Here is an 11940-nt window from a genome sequence, read left to right on the forward strand (position 1 = left end):
CCGCAGCAGAAACAAAGCTACTATAGTGACAGACTTAAATGTTTACTCCCAAATTAACTGGACTACAATTTTAATTTTCACCAAATATTGGGTTACACGAAAATAACCTTAAAGGAGAATTCAACTACATATACCCCCTTTCACATCGCCAATGCCAGATCTCACCCGGGAACTGGAAACGGGTCCTTCCCAGGTGGGATCCGGCATTGGACCCCAACAGGAGGCTAACCGACCAGTCAGTATGCCGGACCGGTTGCCACAGCGGCGGGGAGTGGTGCTGGGAGAGGAGCTCATCTCCATGCCGTCTTTCCCTATCTAGTGAACAGGTCCCATTGACCTGGGAACCAGTTTACACTGCCACGGTATTCAACCCAGGAATAATACTGCTTTATTCCCGAGTTGAATCACCGGGTCAGGCGATCCAGGATTTCAACAATGGTGCTTTCACAACACACACTGACCAGCGTCGACCCGGCAATATGCCGGGTCAATACCGGGTTATCTGCGCAGTGTGAAAGGGGCAAAAAATAAGCAGAACTCCATGGACATGGTGAGAACATTCAGGGGTCCCAGCTCATAGGAAATACCACTATTCACAACTAGCAACACTGAGATCTGACGGAGTCCCCACATCTCAGAATGACGACCAGGACCAAGCACATTTTGTAACTGGATTTTATTATTAACAGGCCAGAGTGGGAAGCGTCAATGGGAAACCTAGAAAGAAAAATAAAATTTAAAAAAGTCAGCAATATACAAAAACCTTTTACATATTAGCAGATGTGGGACTGGAAAGTACACTGGTAGAGTGCAAGCCACAAAATAGTTGTGTATACTCAAAGGCAGGCTGAAAGTATAAACTCCATGCAATACAAAACACTCGCAAGCTGCAAGTCTAAAAAGTCAACACATTTGAAGACCTTAGGTCTTATTTCAGTTTCTTCCAGTGACATGTCCTTTTGGTATGTTCTTTACCATTATTATTTTATTTTCTATTAAGATAACCATCTGGATATAAACTTGATTTGAATCAATTGTTCATGTGAAGAAGCTCTGTCAAGCAATAACAATGCTGCAGACAGCTGAAGCTCACACCACATTTAGGTTAGTGTCCAGAACATATAGGTGAAAAAGTAGAGGACAAAGCCAGATTCAGGTTAGTTTGTAAAACAGATGGTTTATGTGCTAACCCGATGTTTGTCGGTTGGCGCAAGACCCAATCTGTGCATTTGCAGCCCTGCGTGATTGCCCCCCTTAGGCTACGGCCACATAGCAGCCTAGCAGGTCATGCTGAATGGGGCCTGCTAGGCCAGGAGGGGTTGTGTGCACACGGATCCTGTTCTGCAGGATACCACAGAACAGCATCCGGCCAGTGACACACGGGATTTCACATTGAAATGTACGTGTTTACCTTGAAAACCCATCGCCCTGCATCCGGCTCAACCGCAGAATGCTGCGGTTGGATACAGCGGCGGTGGGACTGGCGCACGTGTGGGCGTTCTTCCGGTCAAGCAGGTCCCGCTTGGCCGCTATGTGTGGCCGTAGCCTTACAGGCAGCATGATTGACATGTTGGAGTTTGCGGGACTCAGCCACAGTTCTACACAAAAATGGGAGGAGATGGGGGTGTCACCCCAGTTCATCCAAGTGCCAGGCCATTCTCTGTATTTGGATGCAGACTTCCTGGCCCCAGTTGAGCGCCTGCAATGGCGATCAGACGATGCATCTTTGGATGCAGTACTCCGATCAGAGCTGGCAGGTGGTGTCTTTCTGACTGTTCATGCTCTTGGTCGTACAGTATTGCCCAGCTGCTTCCCTACGGCTGGGGAATACTATATATCTATGAAATCGGGCTCCAAGTCTCTTACTGTGATTCTGCACCTGTACAGGAATGGGAGAGCTAGCACTGAAACAGCCTGCCGAGTAAAAGAAGGACCCTCATCCAACACTTAGTGCACGGACGCCACAGTCATCCAGACTACATCACTGTTCAAGTCACAGATCATGACTGGCAACATGCAGCCCCATGCCCTGCAGCCTACAAAGTCATGGCATTGCCAGCTTCATTACAGAACTGTTCTAAGTCCGTGGTACTCAACATCAGCCCTTGTTTTCCCAACAGGTCATATTTTGAGGACTTCTGTCTGTGGAAGCAGGTGGGGTAATTACTGACCCTGCAAGATAGATTACCTCATCCATGCACAATTACAGAAGTCCAAAAACCATGCCCTGTTAGCAGTATATGGGGGACTGGAATATAGAATCACTTATTAGACTTTAGTTTGTTTACATTTATTTATACACTGCCAGTAAATGACTTTGCATTTTACAATTTTAATGACCAGTTCAAAACCAGGACTAGTTTAAATTGTATACAGGAATTGGAGCAGGTTTTTTGACCTCTCAATTCTACCTGCACTCTGAAGTCACTGCACAGCACTAATCACTGGCGAGAAGATAGGTTAGCGGGGGCACTTCACGGCGGATGAAGAGTTGAGTTGGTGATCCGCAGCGATGTGGTTAAATACAAATACGCTCTGCCTGTTATGCAGCAGCCCTGGCATATCTATAATGGGTGCAGTATGCGCAGTGTCCAGGGGACCCAAACTTCACCCATTCCTTCAGTATGCTCCTCTCCACAGTACCGCCATTGCTGAGGCAGCTGCAGTCTCTTCCATGTCATTTTGTGCAATAAAGGAATTGCCAGGAAATGGCCACCATGCCATTTCTCAAGGGCCCTGCGCAGTAGACTGGCACAGCGCAAGAGTGTACTAGCGCCATCACTCAGACTGCGCTGCCGGAAAGAGAGAGGGCCCAGACTGAGACTGCACATGGGTCACCTCCTCTTAACACACCCCTGTATGCAGCACTACATAACACTATTACAGACATCTTCCGAGGACAGCCAGCATTGTATCACACAGGTAATTATGATTGAAGGATAGCAACACAGACGGCATAACTCCTGGAATTGTACAGTTTATGGAAGATTAACCCGTTTAACATGACTACTCTGAGTTGTCATAATCCCTGCAAATGCAATTCTGGTCTGTAGATGTGTAGGTCACCTTTTAGTTCATCTTCCTGATCAGTCTGTTGATCTGGTCCTCCCGGTTACCAGCATCGCCACCTTCCACAAAGTGTGTGGTTTTCTTCTTCATGCCACCCCTGGGAGAAGACAGCTTGAAGGGCCAGAGAAAGTTGTTTGCGGATTTGAAGTTTTTGCCAACTGTGTAGATCTCATGGATCAGATCTTCAACACAGATTATGCCACGCCTGCCTATTAACAATTAAGATATTCAGGTTAGCAGACAGTCCTCTAATGTTACATGTCAAAGCAAATAAAAAAATGAAAAATACACACATTGTTTTTATCCCTTGATGTGTATACACACACGGTGCAATGCGTTTACGATTTTGACTATATAGTCAAAATCATAAGAATAGTTAGCACATAGGGGTCAATTCAATTCACCAACAGTTGAATAGTGCCAGGAATAAGCTCCCGGCGCTATTCAATTCAGCTCAAGTTAAGTCGGCGAATGCCCGTTCTCCCGGACTTAACAGGTTGTTTTGTCAGGAGAACGGGCATTCTCCGACTTAACTCCCCACCACGATGCTGATTCGCGACAGAATCCGCCTCACGCCGGTCGCGCGGCAGCACTTTTGTCGGATTTCCTCTCATCCACCGGGGGTGAGAAGAATTCTCAACAATGAGTGTCACTTGGCACTGAATTGAATAGCGCCGGGAGCTATTCAACGGTCGGTGAATTGAATCGACAACATAGTGTGTATACAGCTTGCGATATGTATGCACGCTCCCGTGTGGTCAGTATCATGGCAATTTTGACTACTGTGTACAATCTAGTTTCCAGTATAGTCAAAATTGTATATAGAATTGTACATAGTTAAAATTGCACTGTGTGTATAGTCAATATCGGTGGTTCTGGGCTCCAGGGAGTTAAAGGGAAATCACAAAGTCAAAATCGGCATTTAGCCAGAATCGCACCGTGTGTCTGCACCTTAGGTTTTTCAGGGTCAAGTACTTCAGTAATATGTCCCCAATGTGTATATTTAAAAAAAAAAATCTCTTGCAACAATGTCAGAAGGCCGCATCGCTCAAGAAAAGTATCTTTTCGACACCATTACCCAAGGTCTGAAGTCAAACCATCCCTGTAATTTCCCTCTAATTATGCAGTTAATGGGGGGACCATGCCAAGATCAAGTATTGTTAGACAAAAAAAATTACATACTTTAGATGTTAGTCTAATTCCAGTCACAAGCTACAAACTATAGCTAGAACATGTTTGAAGAGCTAACTGTAGCATCTTTTACAGTACATTTCATTTAATTCATCAAATAAAATAATTCAGCAATAAATAAATGCTGCAGTATGACTGTCAGACAAGCAGCAACTAAAGTCAAATCCAATTTCAATTTAAGTCTATGCTCATAGTTCTATACTAGGTCTAAGGGGGATATCCAATTAGCCCCAGTAAATTACTGGGGCTAATTGTCCCGCCGGGGGCTATCCTATTACCCTCGATAAGCTAGCATGAGCAGGGCTGATCTGATGCTGCACCAGGGAGCCGGCGGCTGACAGCTCCCGGTGCATCGCTACTCCTCCGACTACCCTGGTCACATGGGCGCTCCCTCATCATGTGACCGCTGCCGGGGGAGGAGGGGGTCACGGTGCTGCCTCAGCTTCCGCGCCGGGGGTCACTGTACCGAGTGGTAGCTTCCGGACCGCGGCGCCATGCCTGTAGTTCCAGCCTGCTGCAGCTGGCATGATACGATGCAGGTTGTCCGCGGTCAAAATCCCGGAAACAGACCAGTTTTCATGTGAAAACTGGGCTGTATCTACTGAAAATATACAGGTTTCACTGAACATGTGTGTTTTCGGGAGAAAGGGTTTTTGTTTTTTTACAGGAGATCAATCTGGATAGCTTGTAAATAAATAAATAAATAAAAAATTGGGAAAAATGGATATCCCCCTAATTTAGTACCCAGATACTCCAGAGGGCTAGGAGTGTGTTCTGTTATGTCTCTCACTCCTAAATGGGTTACACCAAGTAATGCAAAAAGGTACTTGTGCTACTCCATACTAATCTCTCCCTAGAACTTACCAAGGTGCTTCTCAATCAGAGAGTTGTCAGTCAAGGGAATACGCTGCTTTCTGATCTTCAGGTATCCACGCTTGTAGATGAGCTCCTTCACAGACTTCAGATTGGGGTACCTATAGAACACAATCATTTAACTTTAAGTATACATTTATGAGACCACACGATTCAATCAAATCGCATAAGCTAAACCCTCATCTCCTAAAATGCCCCCCCAAAAAGGAATCTGTTGGCATATGCAAGAGTATCGAAGTACCCCCCAGCTAAAAACAGAGGGGCAGATGTATTAAGCCTGGAGAAGTAATAAAGCATTGACAAGTGGAAGGTGATAACGCACCAACCAATCAGCTCCTGTCATTTTTCAAACCTGTAATGACTGGCTTGTGCATTATCACCTTACATTTATCCAGGCTTAATACATCTGCCCCAGAGTCCCTAACCAGACAACCACACATGATAAAATCCATGCATGGGATGTAGAACCAATTAGGACATCAACTTGCTGTTTAAGGCATTTTTAAAGAGGTCCTACGAGATCTGAAGGGGCGCAGGACCATCACACCATCAACTTCTCTAGAACCATTTATTTGCATACCACAAATTGCAGGCCAGGTACACAACAGTCTGTTGCATTCACCAATCAGTTCAGACTGTCAATTTCAGTATTTTTAAAAAAAAATTATTTTAAAAGCGCGACTGTGTTCTAGGGTGACAAGAACGAGAATCTGGCAAGTCACTGCCACAGGCAGCTGCTGTCCCAAGATATTCCCCATGGTAACCTCTTATAAACCCAGCTAAAAATTGGGAGGGGATGGGGGGGAATTGCTGAATTTATCATATTATGCAAATATCTATATCTGTTTCAGTGTAATTTTATTAACATATGCAGATTTGTCAATTATAAGTCAGGTTTAAATAGATTGATTTTATTTTTCAATGGGAAAATTCTACATTAAAAATAAGACTTTACGGTGGTACACCTACGCAGACATACAAGATCTTTAATGTAACTGTAAAACCCCCCCTCTCCCAATTACACCTCTCACAGGGTGTCGCAGTCCTACAAGAACAGCAGGCAGCAGAAGGTGGGCATTGTGTGTGTGGAGGGGTAGCCCATTTCAATGCTGCCTGGGAACAGGGAGAAACTGGGTGGAGGCGCAGCTGCAGCTCTCATGCGACCAAGTTGTTAAAACATAGCCAAAGTATACGTTTAATTTTTTTGCAATAATTTAATCTGCCTTGGAAAAATTAAGATTTTTCCTATCTTCAGTCTGCATGCACTCGTGTCCGTTGAGCGAGTAAAGGGGCCACTGCAAGTAGCAAGGGACATGAGGGCCTACACAAACTGGCAATATTGAACCCACAGATTGTTTAATAACCTCACAAGAACCATAATATGTTGAAATCAGTTTTATAGCTCTATCAAGTATCACACTGACTAATTCACTATCAGTAATGTCACATGAACAAGTGAAAGATAGTAAACGGGGCAACTCAAAGATTACAGGAATATGCAATTTACCTCAGCTTGGTCACTTATGATCACAGCCTAGGTTGAATTAAGGGCTGAGCTGTCTGTGGGAAATTATTAGAGTATAAATCCAGAAGTACTGTGCGCCTATAACTGCTACATTAGGAGAAGACAGTGCGCAGTTCTCAGATAAAAGCCTGTTCGTTAACATGAAATTATGACGGTAGTTTAAATAGGGACTTCTATAGATTGCAAGATAACAGCCTGTATTAACTACTCCTGAGGTGTTAATTTAGCGCTGGATAGAGGATTTTACATTTCTTGATCAGATTCCAGCCAGCAGATACTCACCCCCAGGCAATGTAGGGCTCTACCAATCTCAACATATTGATAGAAGCCTTGTTGAGTTTTACAAAAGTGCCGTTGAAGATCTGACGTAGCCGGAGGAGTTGCAACACTTTGCGAACCTTTGGGCTGACCCCATTGATGCTGAGGAAAGGGGGGGGAAAAAAAAAAAAGTTAATGGAAAAGTCCGACTTGCAGCAAGAGCATTTCAGTCAGTACTGCTACACAACAGGTGGTTTCATAAAGCAACCTTGTGATGTTTGTGAGGGTCCAACTATTATAGGGCTCCTGGATGAACAATAGTTTGAGACAGTTGTTTCTCTAAAATATGCTTTTGTCAATGCAGGGTTCACAAATAAAATGGACACATCCGTGATTACAAAATATGTGCTATAGCGAGTTTTTACACACTACAGGCCGAGGGACCCAGTTTTAAAAAAAATTAGCAACTCCCAGAGGAGGTGCTGCCTTTCACTGACCTATATGCGCATTAGCCGAGAAAGATCCTCAATGCCCCCCCCCATCCAGTCACTGTTCGAGACCTCCCTCCCAGTGCGCCACTCCAGGCAGACAGCATGTAAAAGTGAGCAGAGGTTCAGAACTCCGAGTAGCAGTGGGCACCAGGCAGTGATCCCCTGCTGTTTTCCATCCTTACCCCCATCATCTCCTTCCTCTAACCTCCTACTTGCCCCCTGTACTGCCCCAGTTATCTACCCTTACCCCCTTGCCTATCCCCAGCACCACCTGTCCCTAACCTACGCCTTGCCCCTCAGCACTGTCCAAACTGCTATCTGCACTTACCCCCAGCACTGACTGCCCTCTACCACCAGCACTACCACCCAACTGCCCTCTACCACCAGCACTGCCCCCCAGCTGCTACTTTTCTTCACTCCCCATAATATGTGATGGGACCTAGAAACAGCATAGTAGGAACACCATTATTTTTTATTTTATTTTTAAAGTGAGGGGACACCTGGGACTTACAATTTTTTTTTTTGCTATGCGCAATCACTACACGTGCGAGATATATTTAGCAAATAAACACATTAAAGGGTTTGCAACACCTACAAGTAATTGTTATTTGGGACCATTAGCCGGGTTGCAGTCTCTCTCCTCCCAGACTGCCACAAGTTCTGTATACAGTACTAGCCATTCCCAACTGTATAGTACTTTTAAATCATTAGACATACTAGTGTAGAAGAAACTATTGCTCCGTCAGGCTTAGGACTTCATTTACCGATGAATTTAAACACAAAGTATGAAGATATTTTTTCTAAGATAGTCTCTCCCTCTAGTTGGTGCCAGTCCACACAACCCTTGTTCCCTTAGCTCATGTTTCTTGCAGCCTTTGCTGAAGAAAGGAGCATCTGTATTACAGATCCAACAGAGACCAGGAAAAACTGCTGCATGGAGAAAATAAAACGTAAATAACCCACTTAAACCCATGCATCATGTGATTATCAGTAAGCTGTATATTCCAATATGGTTTCTTACCCTCTGATTCGAACAACAAATGCCAACTTAGGTTCAGCAGGGACATAATAGCTTCCGGCCTTTCGGGCCATTCTGGCCAGGCGAATTTCGCGCCTGGCCATCTGCCTGTATTCCTTGTAGTAGCCCTCTGCCCGCTTGTAGATTATCTTCCTTTTTTCTTTACGGACCTGCATTACAAATAATCAAGTAAATACACAAACCTAGCCATACAAGATACATACCGTAGCGCCAGACATTCACACCACAAGATACCACGCACAGCAGCACACTCACAGTAATATGGAACGCCTACATTAATCTTACCTATTTCATATCGAGACTAAAAAAAAGCTCACCTTTTTTGTGGTCAGAATTCGCTTGACCCTTCGGACCTTTGCTGCCGCGAAGGCTTTTCGCCTTTTTAAAAGGCTTTCTGGAACGGACGGCAGCTTCTTCTTCTCCCTGCAATGGGGAACATACGTTTGGGTGATTCTCAGGTGCACAGATAGGTTCCCTCCCCAGTCCTAATACTAGCAGAGGAGCACCCAGCATAAGTGGGACAGAGTGTGGCTCCTCACACCACTGTAAGCATGAGCGTGTCTGTATGCAGAGGAAATTAGTCTCTGTGGCAAGATGATAAATATTTACCTGCATATCCTAGTATAGGGATAGGCTGTCTGTGGTACTACACATCCCAGCATGCCCTGCCACTGATTTACTGCTAGGAAAAGATTTAACTGTGGCAGAGCATTCTGGGATCTGTAGTCCCACAGTAAGCCTAGCCCTGTCTCGGTCATTACATGATTCACAGTGTTAAGTCCAGAAACAATACCCGAGGTATATGGCTTTATTTAGCGGAGTGAGAGGAACACGGGCCCGGTCTCTGCTGTAAGCCTTAACAGCCAGCACTGTGGCACAGAGACAACATCACTGCCCCCCAGAGAAGGCAGCAGCGCCCGGTGCCGATAGCCACAGGCTCCCCGGATGTCGGCTCCCACCAGGCCACAACACAGGCCGGGCTCACGCATCCCCTATGGATCTGGAGCCGGACGGCACAATACTCTGCGCTGCCTGCTCCCCGCACACTCGGGGACCGGCGCTGCTGATGGAAACGCGCGGAGAGGCGACATGACCGGAGGATGACAGCGGATCACACGGAGGCCATGGGTTACTCACTCTGTCCCCGCCATCTTCACCACCAGAAAAGAGGGCAGCACGCATGCGCAGGGAAAACTTAAGCGCGACTGTGACGTGACGTCATCAAGCTGCGCGCCAGACTGTGTATAATGGCACGGACGGGCGAAAGTGTCCTGGGCGCTCATGTTTGCCAGAGTAACGCCAGTGGTAGCGATCCTCTTATTCTGTTATATATCATGATGTTCTCGCATTATGCTCGCCTGTGGGAAATTTTTGTACGTGCCGCCATTTGATTTCAATATATCGCCATATAAGTTAAGTTGGTTAGTACTCATTTGTTGGCACTTGATGCACATTGTGCTTAGCTAGCACAGCACCACTTGTCCACCTTATCTTGTGTTGGTGTTAAGCTAAGATCTCCGGGTTTTGGTAGTGCCCTAAGAAAGCTGGTGTGGCTATAGTACAGAGCTGTTTGGGACGAGGCTGAAGTTAGCTTCTTATTCGGCCAGCTTCTTATTCACTTCTTATTCAAGCTCCAGCTTCTTATTCACTAATTATTCGAACTCCAGCTTCTTATTCAGTTTCGCAAGGGTTAATGAGTCTTCTGTCACAAATTTGACACCTGAAATCAACAGAGTAGGGTCCCTTGCATGTGACCCACTTGTATTTTGCCTGGCCCAACGCTGTTTTGGGCATGAAATACACTGGCAAAGTGGGCACACACACCATATTTTCCATTTTGAATAAGTAGCTGTAGTTTTGCAAGGGTTAACCAGTCTTGGGCCACAAATTTGACACCTGAAATCAACAGAGGGTGGTCAGTTACATATGACCCACTTGTATTTTGCTTGGCCCAACGCTGTTTTGGGCATGAAATACACTGGCAAAGTGGGCACACACACCATGTTTTGCTATTTTGAATAAGTAGCTGTAGTTTTGCAAGGGTTAACCAGTCTTGGGCCACAAATTTGACACCTGAAATCAACAGAGGGTGGTCACTTACATATGACCCACTTGTATTATGCTTGGCCCAACGCTGTTTTGGGCATGAAATACACTGGCAAAGTGGGCACAGACACCATTTTATAAATTGCCATTTTGAATAAGTAGCTGTAGTTTTGCAAGGGTTAACTAGTCTTGGGCCACAAATTTGACCCCTGAAATCAACAGAGGGTGGTCACTTACATATGACCCACTTGTATTTTGCTTGGCCCAACGCTGTTTTGGGCATGAAATACACTGGCAAAGTGGGCACAAACACCATTTTATAAATTGCCATTTTGAATAAGTAGCTGTAGTTTTGCAAGGGTTAACTAGTCTTGGGCCACAAATTTGACCCCTGAAATCAACAGAGAGTGGTCACTTGCATGTGACCCACTTGTATTTTGCCTGGCCCAACGCTGTTTTGGGCATGAAATACACTGGCAAAGTGGGCACACACACCATGTTTTGCTATTTTGAATAAGTAGCTGTAGTTTTGCAAGGGTTAACCAGTCTTGGGCCACAAATTTGACACCTGAAATCAACAGAGGGTGGTCACTTACATATGACCCACTTGTATTTTGCTTGGCCCAACGCTGTTTTGGGCATGAAATACACTGGCAAAGTGGACACACACACTATGTTTTGCTATTTTGAATAAGTAGCTGTAGTTTTACAAGGGTTAACTAGTCTTGGGCCACAAATTTGACCCCTGAAATCAACAGAGAGTGGTCACTTGCATGTGACCCACTTGTATTTTGCCTGGCCTAACGCTGTTTTGGGCATGAAATACACTGGCAAAGTGGGCACACACACCATATTTTGCCATTTCCAATAAGTAGCTGTAGTTTTGCAAGGGTTAACTAGTCTTGGGCCACAAATTTGACACCTGAAATCAACAGAGGGTGGTCAGTTACATATGACCCACTTGTATTTTGCTTGGCCCAACGCTGTTTTGGGCATGAAATACACTGGCAAAGTGGGCACACACCATGTTTTGCTATTTTGAATAAGTAGCTGTAGTTTTGCAAGGGTTAACCAGTCTTGGGCCACAAATTTGACACCTGAAATCAACAGAGGGTGGTCACTTACATATGACCCACTTGTATTATGCTTGGCCCAACGCTGTTTTGGGCATGAAATACACTGGCAAAGTGGGCACAGACACCATTTTATAAATTGCCATTTTGAATAAGTAGCTGTAGTTTTGCAAGGGTTAACTAGTCTTGGGCCACAAATTTGACCCCTGAAATCAACAGAGGGTGGTCACTTACATATGACCCACTTGTATTTTGCTTGGCCCAACGCTGTTTTGGGCATGAAATACACTGGCAAAGTGGGCACAAACACCATTTTATAAATTGCCATTTTGAATAAGTAGCTGTAGTTTTGCAAGGGTTAACTAGTCTTGGGCC

General features: G+C 45.1%; 1 protein-coding gene across 1 annotated transcript; it reads right to left on the reverse strand.

The window, feature by feature from the left end:
* Positions 1–661: 661 nt before the first annotated feature.
* Positions 662–9682, reverse strand: RPL7 (ribosomal protein L7). Its single transcript, XM_063923921.1, has 7 exons — positions 9584–9682; positions 8764–8869; positions 8429–8595; positions 6941–7078; positions 5125–5234; positions 3067–3278; positions 662–717 (listed from the first exon to the last, which is right to left on the reverse strand). The coding sequence occupies exons 1-6, from the start codon at positions 9595–9597 to the stop codon at positions 3070–3072; spliced, it is 744 nt and encodes a 247-aa protein (XP_063779991.1). The 5' UTR covers positions 9598–9682; the 3' UTR covers positions 662–717; positions 3067–3069.
* Positions 9683–11940: the final 2258 nt, after the last annotated feature.

The sequence above is a fragment of the Pseudophryne corroboree genome, chromosome 5, assembly GCF_028390025.1.
Source record: "Pseudophryne corroboree isolate aPseCor3 chromosome 5, aPseCor3.hap2, whole genome shotgun sequence".
Taxonomy (NCBI): Eukaryota; Metazoa; Chordata; class Amphibia; order Anura; family Myobatrachidae; genus Pseudophryne; species Pseudophryne corroboree.